Source organism: Oreochromis aureus, linkage group 23, assembly GCF_013358895.1.
Source record: "Oreochromis aureus strain Israel breed Guangdong linkage group 23, ZZ_aureus, whole genome shotgun sequence".
Classification (NCBI taxonomy): Eukaryota; Metazoa; Chordata; class Actinopteri; order Cichliformes; family Cichlidae; genus Oreochromis; species Oreochromis aureus.
The window spans coordinates 30,822,769-30,837,887 of record NC_052963.1 but is presented as its reverse complement, the minus strand read 5'-3'; the positions used below and the strand labels follow the sequence as shown (position 1 = coordinate 30,837,887).

The 15,119-nt window shown below is 41.5% G+C and overlaps 1 protein-coding gene across 3 annotated transcripts in view; it reads left to right on the top strand.

Annotated features, from left to right (window-relative positions):
- The window catches only part of LOC116309943 (F-box-like/WD repeat-containing protein TBL1XR1), a 48,048-nt gene extending 41,940 nt beyond the window's left edge, over positions 1–6,108 (top strand). For all 3 annotated transcript variants that reach the window (XM_031726668.2, XM_039606639.1, XM_039606640.1), the window contains 9 exons: positions 548–611; positions 856–953; positions 1,064–1,124; positions 1,230–1,351; positions 1,445–1,519; positions 1,750–1,877; positions 2,507–2,672; positions 2,764–2,865; positions 2,946–6,108. In XM_031726668.2, the coding sequence (XP_031582528.2) occupies positions 548–611; positions 856–953; positions 1,064–1,124; positions 1,230–1,351; positions 1,445–1,519; positions 1,750–1,877; positions 2,507–2,672; positions 2,764–2,865; positions 2,946–2,972 (843 nt within the window). In that variant the 3' untranslated portion in view covers positions 2,973–6,108. The remainder of the gene's footprint in view (positions 1–547; positions 612–855; positions 954–1,063; positions 1,125–1,229; positions 1,352–1,444; positions 1,520–1,749; positions 1,878–2,506; positions 2,673–2,763; positions 2,866–2,945) is intronic.
- Positions 6,109–15,119: the final 9,011 nt, after the last annotated feature.

The window sequence follows — 15,119 nt, the reverse complement described above, 5'->3', positions numbered from 1 at the left end:
ATGCTCCAGCAAGACAGCATGCCCACACCCACTCTATCAACCAAAACTTTAAGCAGTCACAAAATCCAGGAAGTCTTACTAGCAGATCAGTCACCAGATTGAGACTGTAGCGAGGGTGTTGAAACCCTCGAGGCCTATTAAAGCATTTCCAAAGAAGATACTAAACAGTTTTTTTTAACCGTCTTATAAAATGACAACATGTAGGTAGATATAAAGAGCAAAGAAAAAATAAAATAAAAAGGTTCTTTCATATGTACTGAACTGTCAGCGTGTGCTGAGTATTTTAACTGTTGGAGTTATCAGACGATGCATTCTTCCTTCAGTCCGGCCTCTGGGACATAAATCAGAGCCAAAGGCAGAGTCAGAAATTTCCTGGAAAGCATCCACGCTGATGGAGAAAACAGACCTCTGTTATAACACCAGCTGACGCTCATTCGGCCTGAAATATTTGGACACGTACTGTAACTGAAGAACAGGACTTGGGTCAGTAAATGTGTCGAAATCAGGCTCTTATTTATATGGAAACATCTCTGTCTCTCTCTGGCAGAGCGAGGGCACACTGTTAGCGACGGGCTCCTATGACGGCTTTGCCAGAATATGGACAAAAGATGGTGAGATGGCTTTAATTAATGTTACATTCACACTTATTAATGTGGTGTAATCTCTGGAATGCTTTGGGAATTGTGACGTGAATAGTTTGCCACATGCTTTAGTTAATCCTTGAACAATGCTTCCACCTAGAGGCAGGTTTACAGAATGCAGTTAATTTTTTTTTTTCCTTATTTCTTTTCAGGCCTTTAAATCCTTTTTTGCATTTAAAGCTGACACGTGTTGTTCTCTTCTTCTGCTCCACAGGTAACCTGGCCAGTACTCTTGGCCAGCACAAAGGTCCCATCTTTGCCCTTAAGTGGAACAAAAAAGGCAATTTTATCCTGAGCGCAGGCGTAGACAAGGTAAACCTGTAAATCAGCTCCAGCGAGAAATAACTTTAAGAATAGGTTCTCATTGTCTCGTGAGGTAATATTTTACTGCAGTCACACTAAGTGTACATGTCTCCTGACAGACAACAATCATATGGGATGCCCATACAGGAGAAGCCAAACAACAGTTTCCTTTCCACTCAGGTAAACAGACGAAACAGACTCAGCAAAACTAAAATAAAAAACTGTTTGTTTTTTTCATTTTTTTTTTTGTTCCTGTTTAATATTCCTCTCTCCATCCGCCCACAGCTCCGGCACTTGACGTGGACTGGCAGAGTAACAACACGTTCGCCTCCTGTAGTACAGACATGTGCATCCACGTCTGTAAACTGGGGCAGGACCGACCCATTAAAACATTCCAGGGACACACAGTGAGTAGATTTGTGTTCATGTGCATCTTCCCAAAGCAAAACACACTGATCACATATATAATGCTTTAGCTAACGTCTCCTCTGTGCTTCCAGAATGAAGTAAATGCAATCAAGTGGGATCCCACAGGAAACCTCCTAGCCTCCTGCTCAGATGACATGACGCTGAAGGTGAGTCGCATCCCTGCAGCTCTTCACTTCAAAATAAAGAACTTGATGATGACAAGAGATTAAAACATTTAGGAAACAGCTGAGCTATAAATCAGCATTCAGGCATTACAGTAACTTTCCAACCATTAAGATGTGCTGTAGGCTTCTTGAATGCAATGGTTAAATTTTAATAATTAGTTCAACTAAAATCGAAAGCTTTTAACTTTCTTTGGGATTTTGCGTCTCTTCAGATCTGGAGTATGAAGCAGGACGCCTGCGTCCACGACCTGCAGGCGCACAGCAAAGAAATCTACACCATCAAATGGAGTCCCACTGGCCCTGGAACAAACAATCCCAGTGCTAACCTCATGCTAGCCAGGTGTGTGTGTGTGTGTGTTAGAAACCCAAGAAGTAATTAAGGACACATCAGGACACTTCAGCTCTGACAAGACTTGATTTTAAACATTGATTTAAACGGAAATGATGGTGTGTCCAACAGCCTGCCATTGCCTGTGGCAGCTGATTCATTGTGTGCACGGCCTTTTTGGTTTGTCTACATGTTGCCGCTGACTGAGCAACACCTCTGACACTCAGTTTAGAAAGCTTTCAGGTTAAGTATACACATTCAAATTAAAATGGGCTGGTGTTTATATAACACTTCTCTAGTCTTTACTGACCACTAGTGCTTTATTCTCTACACTTGAACTGCCTCGCATCCGTGATCAGTTTAGAATCATCAGTTAACCTGACACACCTGACTGTATCTGCTGTCCAACTAGCTAATGAGCTAACTAGCTAATAATAAACATATGTTTGACTCAGCGTTAGCTTGTCCATACGGAACTGTGTTGTTTCCGAGCTAAACTCCAATTTTTACAAAGCGCTCAGGTTTTTAATTAACACAGGAGAGTGAAACGTGTTACAGTTTCTCCCAAAGTAAAAGCTGCAGTTCAGCACATTTTCCCCTCAATGTGTGAGATATTTATGAACCTCCCCCTCCTTCCACAGTGCATCATTTGATTCCACCGTCCGTCTTTGGGACGTGGATAGAGGCATCTGTATCCACACGCTGACCAAACACCAGGAGCCCGTCTACAGCGTGGCTTTCAGCCCTGATGGTCGCCATCTGGCTAGCGGCTCCTTTGACAAATGCGTGCACATCTGGAATACACAGGTAGGAGGAGGACTGTGTATGCACTGTTCAAAGCTCTGAAATAAAACAAGTAGTTAGATTAAAGTAACGCTTGTTTGCACCGTGTCTGCAGACGGGAGCTTTAGTCCACAGTTACAGAGGGACAGGGGGAATCTTTGAGGTTTGCTGGAACGCAGCGGGGGATAAAGTGGGAGCCAGCGCATCAGACGGATCTGTAAGTCCACACACGACTGTTTTTTAAGGCTTTTTTTGTGATCGATTCAGTCTAATAGATGGACCTCTGCTCTGTTCCAGGTGTGTGTATTAGACCTTCGGAAATAGTGCTGCCGTTTGTTGGAAGCCATGGACCGACCATGAATGTGTACATAGCCAAATGACTGTCCCTGCCTGCCCTGCCCTGCGTACTGCTCACGCTTACGACTTCGGCCCCGCCCACCGACAGACAGGAAGCAGGGAACAGGAACAGGAAGCAAGCACCCGACACAGCAGGTCCAGACACAGGGGTGAACAGACGGACGGACAGACACAGATGGATAAACGTGCTGATGGAAGCGGCCCTCTCTGTCTGCGCAGACTCTTAAAGAGATGCAGCACGGACACGGCGAGAAAAGAAAAATGAAAAAAACAAAACAAAAAAAAGTCAAAACTGATAGACAAAAAAAAAAAAAAGAAAAAAAAGAAGAAGTTACAGATCCGTATATGTACCAAAATTTGGAAGCTGTTTTGCTTTTTTCGATCTTTAAACCATGCTCATCGTCATCAAAATGAAAAAGTATGAAAAAAGTGTTGATCTTTGTTACTAGTCGGATCTCATCGTGCGGACATATCTCCACCACAAAAATAGGATGGCACTTAGTTTTTTTTAAATTTCAGAACTCTCGTTTCGATGTTTTTATATTTTCTATCTTCGGGGGGAAGGGGCGGGGCGGGAGGGGGGCTTGGTGAGGTTTTACAGGTTTAGGAGGACGACAGACACACAAAACAGACACACACAAACACGCAGCCCAAACCAAACCGTTACGAAGAGCAGCGTCCTCGCCATGATTTCCAAACAGTGCAGCAAAACGAAGGCTTTTTCTTCTTCATGCGTTTCAGCGATTTCCACCTGCAGCTGGGAGTGGGTCTCATGGTTAAATGCAGTTCTTAATACGTAGACACACTCTAGTTCCCCCTCTGTGCCTCCACGCAGGCATGGATAACACAGGTCAGGATTCTTTTACCCCGCTGATCAAAACTTTGTTGCCTTCAGTTTTTTGAAACTTAACAGCAACAGGAATTTCCAGCTCAAATACACAGTCGTCGAGGTGTCATTTGACAATTTTAAGACTACAAACATCTCTAATTGGATTCAACTTCAGCTGTCTGAGACCAAAAGAGTGAGAAAACTCGGCATCACGTTTCAGTGTCGGTGCTGCCGGAGGCAAGAAAACAGAGTAAAGTGTTACACAGTTAAAACGTGGAAGATGATCCCAAAATGGAAAAGTTTTCTTTTTCATTAGCTGGATGACTTTTGAAGAATTAAAGTTAGATTGTGTGCAAGTTTAGCTGTGCAGCTACTTGTTTCAGCTAGTTTTATTCTGGTTCTGGACGCTGATGTAAACAGGCAGTTTTCAAACACCGATCAGTCTGACTGTTAACAGGAAGTTTGCGCATACCACGGGCCCTTTTCACGTTAAATTTAAATGAGACTTTTGAATCTCTGCAAGTGACCAGTGCAGTTGCTGACATTTATACCTGTGCATGGTGTGTGTATAATTCCACTGTTAGGTGGACTACATGAAGTAGAAATTTCAGGATAAGAAACTGGCAGAAAGTCTGTGGTAGGGAGTAGCTTTGGATACCGCCTCGATCTGATCATGCTACCTGGTGAGCGAGGTCAGTTGTGGCTTTCTTTGCTTGGTTCTGAAAACAGTAATTATTTGGCTTTGCCATCTTGGTTGAATTCAAACAGTAACTTCATAAAAGTCCCTAAAATATTTTTATAATTGAAACTTTAGGGTTTTTTTAAACAGTTTTTTAAATATGGTCACTCAGATTTCCCCGGCAGGCAGCGGAGGGCCGCTCAGAGCGACCCTTTACAAGAAGAAGAAGAACAGGGACGAGCCGTCTGCGCGGATCAGAACGCACTCGAGTGCGTTAGGAACTTATTAGAGGCACCAAAGGACAAACAAACCAGACACAAACAAATGGCTAAAAGTCACAGCGTGACGGTTTTGGTGAATTAAAAGTAAAACATGACGCTGCATCTTTAGTGTGTTTTTTGCTCATCTGCCCTCTCATCGTCATTCTTGGTTTTATGCACCAAAAATTCAGCTTAAATTTTATTCTGAAGGTCCCTGCTGACGAGACGTTTTATACTCTTTTAAAGACAAATTTAAAGTTTTTGTAATTTCTTTGTAGAGCTGAAGAAAAAAATGTGAATTGATTTATTGGCAGTGTTAATTTCCATGTTGAATAAATTTTAAAGATATTTTTTTTGTTACTCTGATGCAAACAGTAAAGGTTGACCCTGTAATGTAAAAGCTTTCTGAGCTGAGCTGTCATTCTGAAGGCACCTTTCCTGGGGAGCGTTTTCCCAGGAGCAAATCACCACTAAATTTGTCTATGTTTTAATAAAAAAAAAGTTTTAATTTTTATTTTGCTTGAATCCATTCGGGAAGCTTTGTCCCTGAATCGCTGTCTCCTGAAAGTCCATTAAACACGAGATTGTAATTCTTAAGTTGAGCCAGGTAAAGTTGGGAGTCACACAGATGTTTCTTTGAGAGAGTCGCTCCAGACGCAGGTCAGCGGTCGAGTATGGAGTTATATTTGTGTCTGCGTGTCATTGCACACGTGAACATGGCTGCTCTGTTGGGCACCTGCTGTGCGTCTGGGCAGGAGCTTCTCAGATGAGAGCGAGGGAAACGTAACAGTTGGAAAACACCTATAAAAGCTGAGACAACTATAACTCAATACGCGAGTTAAACCTCCGAACCAAAGAACTCATTCTAGGTAAAATCCACCAAAATCCTAATTGGCCAAAAAAAAGTGCATCCATGAATGCAACTTCAGAGGTTTAATTAAACCCAAACCTGCCTCGAGGAGAAGTTCTGCCTCTGAGAAAAGTTTGTACAATTGCAAATTAACTCATTTCTTCTTCTCTACCCTGTAATAAATTTCTACTTCTGGGCTGACGGTTTTCATGCATCAGTGTTAAAAGTCTGATATTTTGTACCTGTTCTTTTTCTTTTTTTAACTTCCCTGTACTCAAAGCATTCAAGTGCTGAAATTCCTCCCAACATGTCACACGGGCAGGGTCCCCCTGATTTGGTCTGTGCCACAGAGTCAGCCCGGCAGCGCCTGCGATGGGCTCCCCGAGCCTCTTTGTTTTTCTCTGCAGCTCGCATCACTTTCATGTGTCATCATTTAAGTCCGATCAGTGAAACTTAAGTGCAGAATAAAATATATTTTGATAAGAGCTTTGAGTTTTTATTTGTGTCTGTAGAGTGTCGGTGCTGAAATAACACCAAGGAATACGACTGAATGGCAATCTTGAATACATGTTTTTTTTAATATATGTCAAACAAAAATAGCCGACTTTAATAAAACAGTAAATCTTTGATTTCAAACGTCCTCAGGCTGGTGCTTCTGCAGAAAGCAATCAAACCGAAGCGGCATGCTGCATTCCCAGCTAACCCTGACCCATCGAAATTAAATGAAAGCGACGCGGTGAAATGCTCACAAGCATGTACTACGAAGCTAGACCCTGGCTTTTCACTGTCACTGTCTTACCAAGACACATCTGCATATTAACTTGTGCTGCAGGCTAACCCTGCTCCGCGGCAGGTAAGATATCAACATGCACAGAATCACCGTCTACTGACCAATCGGTTCTCAGGAAAACAGCATCATCATTCCTGAAGATTGCTCAGAAACTCGCTGTTCCAGTTTTGTGAGGTTTCAGAGACAGTTTTGTCTTTCTCTGATGAGCATCGGTTAGAAATAGACTCAAAAGCAACTTTTTTCTTTGCTCGCTGTCAACAAAAAGCGTAGGATGAAGCTGAAAGAGTAAAGCTAAACCTTTCTTACATCAGACAACAGCCTGTTAATTTAAAGACAGCTGTAATTTTAATTCAGGCTCGGGCTTACCAAGTTGTTAACAATGTTGGGGTAGGAGAACTCAGAAACCAACCAAATGTTCTGGGTGTGCTTTACTTTGTAGGTTTACAGGTCCCAGGTAAACACATCAAGCAGCTGTAACACAAAGCAAGTTCAACCTACCCCAGATATATCTTTTCTTTATCTAACAAGGATGGGAGTCATCCCAGAGTTTGGCATCATGTGACCAGACACAAACATTGATAAGTCAGCAGTGGCATTGATTGTAAAAATTAAATAATAAACTTGATTATTAGAGAAATGAAACAAGGTTAAACACAATGTGGCCTAAACACAGCAGCTGTGTGGTAGGAAAAGCCCCACATGAATGTGTGTGGGCTTTAAAAGCTTTGCGTGGTCAGTAAAACTGGCAAAAAAAAGCAGCTCATGCCAGTAAGTAAGGAGGCCGACTTACAAATTTTATACAAGGTCAACAAGTAAAAGGCTTAAGTGCCCTGTCTGAGGATTATATCAGTATTTTAAGGCTTACGGAAAAATAGAGTGGCTTTAAAGTTGTTTGCAACCAGCACTTAAAAAAGCAGGTCAGGAGGTTGCTTCTAATACTCTCTATTTCTTATTGATGGTGTCACAGAGAGAAAGACTTCACATAGTCTCTTAAAACTAAAGATACAGTTATTTTGTGCCTACTGAGGTCTGAGGGATCTTCTGGGAGTGGTGATGGTAGGTGGTGATTTTTTTGCACTGCATGACAACTTAACCTGCTGTGGTCAGAAGTGAGTTACCTTTGTAGACCTTAAACATCAGACTAATCCTGAATCCCCAAATGCTATATAGTACATGCCCTAGACATGAGTAATCAGTCAACTGGTTATAATAAAATACACATTTTTCTCAGGTTTAGTTTGTGTACTGGAGGCTAAATGGAGCTCATGGCTGAACCAAAAGTTCCTGCATTTGTGAACATGCAAAGAGACCACTGGGAGCCTCTCTAGTCTAACTTTTCATTGTGCGTACTAATGCTGTGTGGAGTGCAGTGACACGCTGCCTTTAAGTCCTCCGTGTGTGTGTGTGTGTGTGTGTGCCTGTACTAGTTTACATATCTTAGTGGAGACCAAAAATTGGAAGTTTACTATACATGTGAGGACCAACAGCCCTTATGGGAACAAAATCCACGTCCCCACGAGTTTGAAGGTATTTTTGAGATTCAAAATGTGGTTTTTAGTGTCAGGGTTACAGAAAGCATTATGTCAATTAGATGTCCCCACATTGATATGAAAACATGATTGTGTGTGCGTGTGCCTGTGTGTGCACTGCAATATTATTAGTATGAAAATAATGTAGACTGCAGAAAAGGCTGAAAAACCCTGAAGAAGAGATCTTCCTATGTCATAACTATATAACTTACTCTACTATTATACATTACTGTTTAAATAAATGCCATTTTTATACTCTGCATAAGGCGTTACGGAGTAAATCTATAACAAAGTAATAAATAGTACTGTGCAGAAGTTTCTGATGTTTAGTCCCATTTATCAGACACCATATTCAGGAAAGCAGCCCAGATTCATTATACAGCATGAAGATGCCTCGCAACAGCCAGTCATGAAAAACTAACTTCAGCCACAACAAGAACAAGAAGTCCTGTAACAGATGGTGTAACACCCACAGAACTCTGATCTCTACATCACGGAGTGAGTCTGGGATTACATGAAGAGACAGAAGACACAGGCAGAGGAAATCCACATGAGAACTGTTGGGATTCCTGGAACAACCTGCCTTCCGAATGACTTAAAAGAACTTTGTGCAAGTGTACCGACATGAATTGGTGCCGATTTAAAAGGCAAAGGCTGCTCACACCAAGCACTGATTTCATTTAGGTTTCGCCCTACTTCACAATCTGTAAAACGTTAACAGCTGATAAATGCAAACTATCCTCACTTTACTTGCTTGAAACTTTTGCACAGCACTAAGAATTTCAAACGGTATTTACCGTCATACTGGATGCAAAAAACTAAGCATGCTGAAACGTTTCATCTCAGTAGGATTTAACCTGTCTCTCGCTTTTTGAACATTAATCTGTTTTCCAATCTAAATATTACCCAGTTAGTCTGTGCTCTACCCATCACACAGACTCAGAAGCTATGACTGCAGCCTGGTTAAAAGGCTGTATAAAAGACTCAAAATGAGAGTTAAGAGAAGTCGACTTAATACGAACTAAGCACACCCAGAAAAATGGCACTATTGTACAGTAGAGACCAAAATTAGAGAACAAAGTCAAGGCTGTAACAATTCTAATTTAAAGTTACCCTAACACTAATAAAAAGATGTCATTGAAGAATAGCGTTGAATTTGAAAACACTCTAAATACTGTACAACAAAACTGCAAAAAAACTTTAATGAAAATTTCTAAAGGAACCGTGATCAAAACTAGAGAACGCTTTGGGATCTGACAGACCCCATAAAAATAGAGAACAATCATTTTGAAAGATGGGGAGCTGCTGGTTGTTGATGGCTGTGGTTCAAGTGGAGGCTGAATGTATTAGAGGAGCCGGTTGTTGAAAGAGCACTGACTGCTAGAATATTCAAGCAGTTTACCTCTAAAATGCTGGCCGTCTATACAAGCCGAAGGAGAAGAGGAGAAAAGTCTCAGTACAGATTTGATTCAACACTGATGCCGATTCTCGTCTGAAAAGGTGTAAGGTTCTTTCTTGGTATACAGAAATCAGACTGAAAGCCCGCAGTGACCAAACCAATCATCAAACAGGAAGAATCAAAAGAGTATACTGAAATCTGCAGAGGAACAGATCACGTGGACACAGAGGAACTGGTATAATGATAAATTCACACAGGAAGCATCATGTTCTGCACTAAAACTGGAAAACAAATGCACCCACACCAGTGTGAAGAAGCCAGTTAAGTTTGGAGGAGGGAGGTTAATGGTTTGGTGGATGTTTTCTGCTGCAAAGTTTGAGCCTCTTACACATCACCTCAGCAAGGTGAATGCTAATGTCCCGCAGAAGCTCCTTCAACACAGATTATTCCCTCCCTGACATCAGCTTCTAATCAGCCAACAATATTTATGCAAGACAATGCTCCGTAATCACTCTGCAGAACTGGGAAAGCACTTCCTTGCAGCTGTTAAGCCTGAAATAATGAAATAGCAAACCCTGAATCCTGAACTAAACCCAATCGAGAATCTCTGGTTGACTGCTGAGGACAATGCTATGGCTAAGAAATCCACAACGGTTAGTAGACTGAGGACGAGATGAAGAAACAGCGGGACGAAATCAAACGGAGCAGGCGTGGAATTGGTAACATCCACGCTGCAGATCTGCCAGCCGCTCCAATTAAGATGGCTTCTACAGTTCTTAATGATCAGGAATTTAATTTTTAGATGTCTATTGTTTTATAGCAACAAAAACTTTTATCTAATTTCGATCACTGTAGTTACACACTGGGTCCACACTTCATTATTTTGAGTAAAACCCTAGATGAGTCCTAAATCTACAGCTAATATGCCATGAAGGCCACTGAAAGGAAAAAAAAAAACAGTCTGAAATTTTGATCTCTACTGTGTCGCTAACTTGAGCAAGGATGGCCACTGTGAGATAACAGAAGAGAGCCCTCTGCAGCTGCAGCTGACTGTTAGATTGATACATACACGTTTTTTGGGAAAGTGCAGTGCACAAATAAAAAAAAACAAACAAAGGTGCTAAGCTTGTCATTTTGGCAATTTTAACTCCTACCAGTTTGTGCCTTAACTAGCTGCTTAGATCAGAGGAGGGTGGAGAGATTGGCTGCTGCTAAACTCCCCGTCAGATTGTAAATGTGTGGCTCCTGATCGTGGTTGTAGAAATGCATATAATGAGCCAGATCCGCCAGGGTCTGCAGGACGTCGTAGGTTACTGCAAACAGGAAGTAGGTGGGCAGCAGCCAGCTGAGGCTGAACGCGCAGTCGCCCAGTGGCAGAGGGACAGCAAGCTGTCTGGAAAGACAAGCAGAGAGAGCGAGAGAATTTATTATTCTCATTATCACGGTCGAACCTCCACGGCCCGGAACGAAGAGCTGAAACGAGCTCCAACGGAAAGGGTGGAGCATGTATGCTAGTTAAACTGTGTGCTATGCCACCAAAAATTCAACTTGAATCTGTTTCTAGAAACAAAATAAAGTCTTAAAGTTTTTTTTTTAAGTTAAGCCAATCCTGAACATCACAGGTACTCACTGGAATCTGTCCTCTCTGGATTCTCTCAGCATGATGAAGACAAACAGTCCCACTTCAGTGTTGAGGGAGAACGACACAACTTTGTCCAACATGACAACAAAACCCTGAAGCAGATGGAAAACACGGATGACTGGCAGAATTCCAGACAGCAGTCATTACTCCGTGTGTGTGTGTGTGTGTGTGCGTTATTTACCCTGGGATCACACACAGACACAATAAAGATGACAACGAACCCGAGCAGTGACATGAATCCTTTGGCCACGCTGGAAGGAAGAGGAAAAAAAAAAAACAAGGAGAAGCATGAAATTAACTTAATCAGTCGTCGTCTGAAGAGCGTTTCTGATGAATTATACGTCATGTCACAGATCGTCCTCTTCTTCATTTATGTGGAGGGAGAGAGAAAACACACTGCAGATTAAATTATAAAGGAGAGGCAGAGACAGAGAGAACCTGAGTAAACAGCCTGTGAAATCGGTTCGAGTGGCTTTTTGGTGCAAATATGGTGCAAGAGGAGTGAAACTTCGAAGTCTTGTGCCCAAAGTGAATCTCCTCAATAGGCTGATGCAGTTTTTATGTTTGCTTTAAACTAAAATCATGACGAGACAAATAAGTAATAACCTGTGGACGCGCCGCATGATTTCTGCAGTGACTCCTGGTAGTTTGAGTACTTTTTACCTGAATGTTTTAGACGTTTGCGAGAGTCTCCCCTGTAAATCCTGCAGTTATTTCAGGCTTTGAAGTTACAGGTCTGGGACCTGCAGTTTAAGGTTTGCCGTTAATTTTGATCTCCAGTGTTTAACGCTCAAACAGGGTATAGTTTCAGTTCTTTCAGAAATCAAGAAGCCTGGGTGAGTTGGGAACTCCTAAAGAGAGTCATAATATGGGCTTAATTACAGACGCGGAGGCCATTCTGCATTTCCTTCCCTATCAGAGCAGCATTTGACACCGGACCCATCACCAGTCAGTTATCTGCTATGCTGAATCAAAGAAATCATCATATACATCTTATAAGGATGTTAAACTGATGGCATGATAGGATGTCTGCAAATCTTAGCACCCTAAAGCAGAAATATTAAAGTCATTTTACATCATGGGCCACATACAGCTCAGAAGAGAGAAAGTCCTTTCTTTCTCCAGCCTGCTGAATTATCCCCATAAGAGAGAAAACAAATACTATTTCAAAATCATGTCTCAGTGTTGTTATTTAGAAATCTGTCAGCACGACTCTGTAATGAACTGTAAGTAATAAATGTGTAAAATTACAGAAAAAGTAGCTCAGACTGTCCTCTAACAAAGAAACAAAGCTTTTGCTTCCTTTGTTCCTTTTTTCATTTTTTCTTTCTGTTTTTTTTAAGCTGTGTGGACCAACTGTTAAAAAAACAGAAATTTCTAGTGTAGATAGTGAAAAATCTGAAACCTTTCTGCATTTTAAATGTTCAGTAGTTATTACTGCTTTGGTGTAGTATGAATGAATATGGTGGATTTCAAGCTTGCTTGCTCTTGAATCTCTTGACAAAGCATGAGTGAGGGGCCACAAGACAAAACCAACTGAAAGTTAGAGATCGTCTTCTCTTTGCTCTGGTGGAGAAGAGAGGACACCAGCTGGAAGCCTTGTGGAGAGGAGCAGTGACCCGGGTGCCACTGCTGATCCACCAGCTGGAGGGTGTTGTGGATAAGGATCACACTCGCTGCTGCGCTCAGCTTTGCTTCGGAGATTTTCTAACTGAGTGAAGAGACCTGGAAGTATCTGCCAGACCTAGATCAATCCTCTAAATACAAAGAAATTAATTACGTCCTTCAGCGTAGGACCCACTGGACCCTCCTTTATATAAGTACAGAAGTGACACATACAGATGATGTAAATTACTGTCACGTTTCCATCAGATGTAGATATGTTGAGAACCTTCAATAAACGGGACAAAAATGAATTCTAAGCTAAAATCTCTTTGATATGAAGAGGCCTGGTTTCCCATTATTACTGTTAAACCTGGATTAAAAATGTGCAGCCTCAAAATTAGTTTTTCTTTTACGTTCCAACCTAATGATGCGATAATCACCTGGATGTCTGCATGAAAGGTTCTGTGGAGGTTAGGAGCCCGGTTGTAATATGACATCTCTTTGTGTACTTATTTATATTAAAGAAAAATATTACATTTATCATACAATTCCAAGAATAAGCCATTTTCAACCATGCTCTGCAGCCCTGAACTATGAATTCTGTGCACATCACCCAGAGGAGGTCCACATAAAAGCACAAACGTCTGATGTAATCAGCAGCCCATCCTGAACCATCCAGTTCCCAGTATGCGGTGACTGTGCTGATGTTAGAATTGAGCAGCCTGCACTGCCAGCAAGAGGGAATCACATATTCTGCTTCCTCTGTGGTCTGCCCAGGCAGCACCCTCTCCTTAATCACATGGAGTATTGAGTGGAGTATGCAAACCACTTCCTGCAAGGGGGCATGCATTAGAGAGGACAACTGTGGAAAACATCCCCACGAGATTCTCCAGAAAATGCCTGAAGTTTTTGTATGAAAAAGCAACTTCAACCAACTTTAACTTGTTTTTAAAGCGAAACTAAATTTATAATTACATAACTGATTAAACTATTAACTTTTACATGTGAACAGCTGGTGCTGATGATGCTCTCTGGCACATGAAGCTTTAGCATCATGCGCCCCTTAGATTGAATCACATATCATCCAAACTAAACGCTTTTACTCCCCATCATCACCTTCTTGCTGAGCAGATGTGCTGTTTATTTGGCAACTTTGGCTCCCAGGCTTTAGTCAGCCACTCCAGCTTGCTGCTCCACAGTGAGCTCACCAGACCATCGACTGAAAGAAACAGTCAAAACATAACATTACACAGCTTATTCTTCAGTATAAATCACGACATGAACAAGAGAAACATCAACAATTGTGGCAGTACCACAGAGATGAACCACTAGTAATTAGCGTATCCACTGCTTTCTCTTTTTCTCCTATAATATTAAATACAAAAGAAGCAACAGCAACATCCAGGGCTGAAAGATGAAGCTAATATTGAAGTTCCAAAAGATGCAGTTTTCTGAATTTTTACTTGAGGCTGGCTCCAAAAGTATGTGAATCCTCACAGACTATCATGTTAAAATTTGCCAAGAAATAGGTTTATAGCCTAGTTCAATGTATGTGGTTGCACAGGTGGTCCTGTTAGAGGGTTTTCAATTTAATTTGGACATTAATACAGCTTTTTGTGATGTCAGCAGCCTGTGCAGGGAGTACAACTATAGTATTTAGTTTGCATGTTACTTACCACAACTCAGCTATAATCTCCATGCTAGAATCTACACCTTGCTAACCAAGCTTACCACAGTTATCTGACAACTTAGTGCTCCACTTTGTCCAAATATGGTCACTTCCTGCTGCAAATAAACCAGCATGCAACCAAAATGCCAATAGTGAAGGCTCAAAATGAGACTTTCTTAAACCAATAGTGATGTCACAGGGTCTACCTTCGTCTTTCATGAGCAGTTTATGGGAATTAGTCAACTTACTGGTGTGCTTCATAGCAGATCCCATAACCAGGAAGGACACAGTGACGCTGATGGCTATAAACACCTGGATCAGCTCAGCCACCCACGAATAAGCCCTGTAACGTTCATTAATGATCTACAGGGAATGTCATGGGGGGTGATGGATGGTGGTGGGTGTGGAAAATGAGGACACAAGAAGAAGCTTAATACACCAAGCTGACCTAAGGTGACACCTACATGATGGTTAATTTCTTAAATTTATTGCCGGTGTTATTGCAACGTTTACAGGATTATGAATTTCACCTGAATAAAGTTCAGAACTTTTATGCAATAACTGCATTTACAAGAATATTTTAACCTTTTTTAAAAAAAATAGAAAAACGAAATTAATTTCCTGTTGCAGATAAAGGTGATCAAACATAATGCAAAAGGCTAAATGAGAACGACATCCCTCTGTAACATGTTTTATACTGAGCTCTGGTTCAGACTGATGTTTTCTTGTAGCGCTGTGTCTGCTCGCCTTTATCGGCTCATCACAGCAAATGCAGCCAACAAACCACAGGCCTCGCAATTCTTCAGAGATGGCCTGCACATCAAAGCTTTCTAGCAGGATGTCGCAGATAATTTCAGCCATG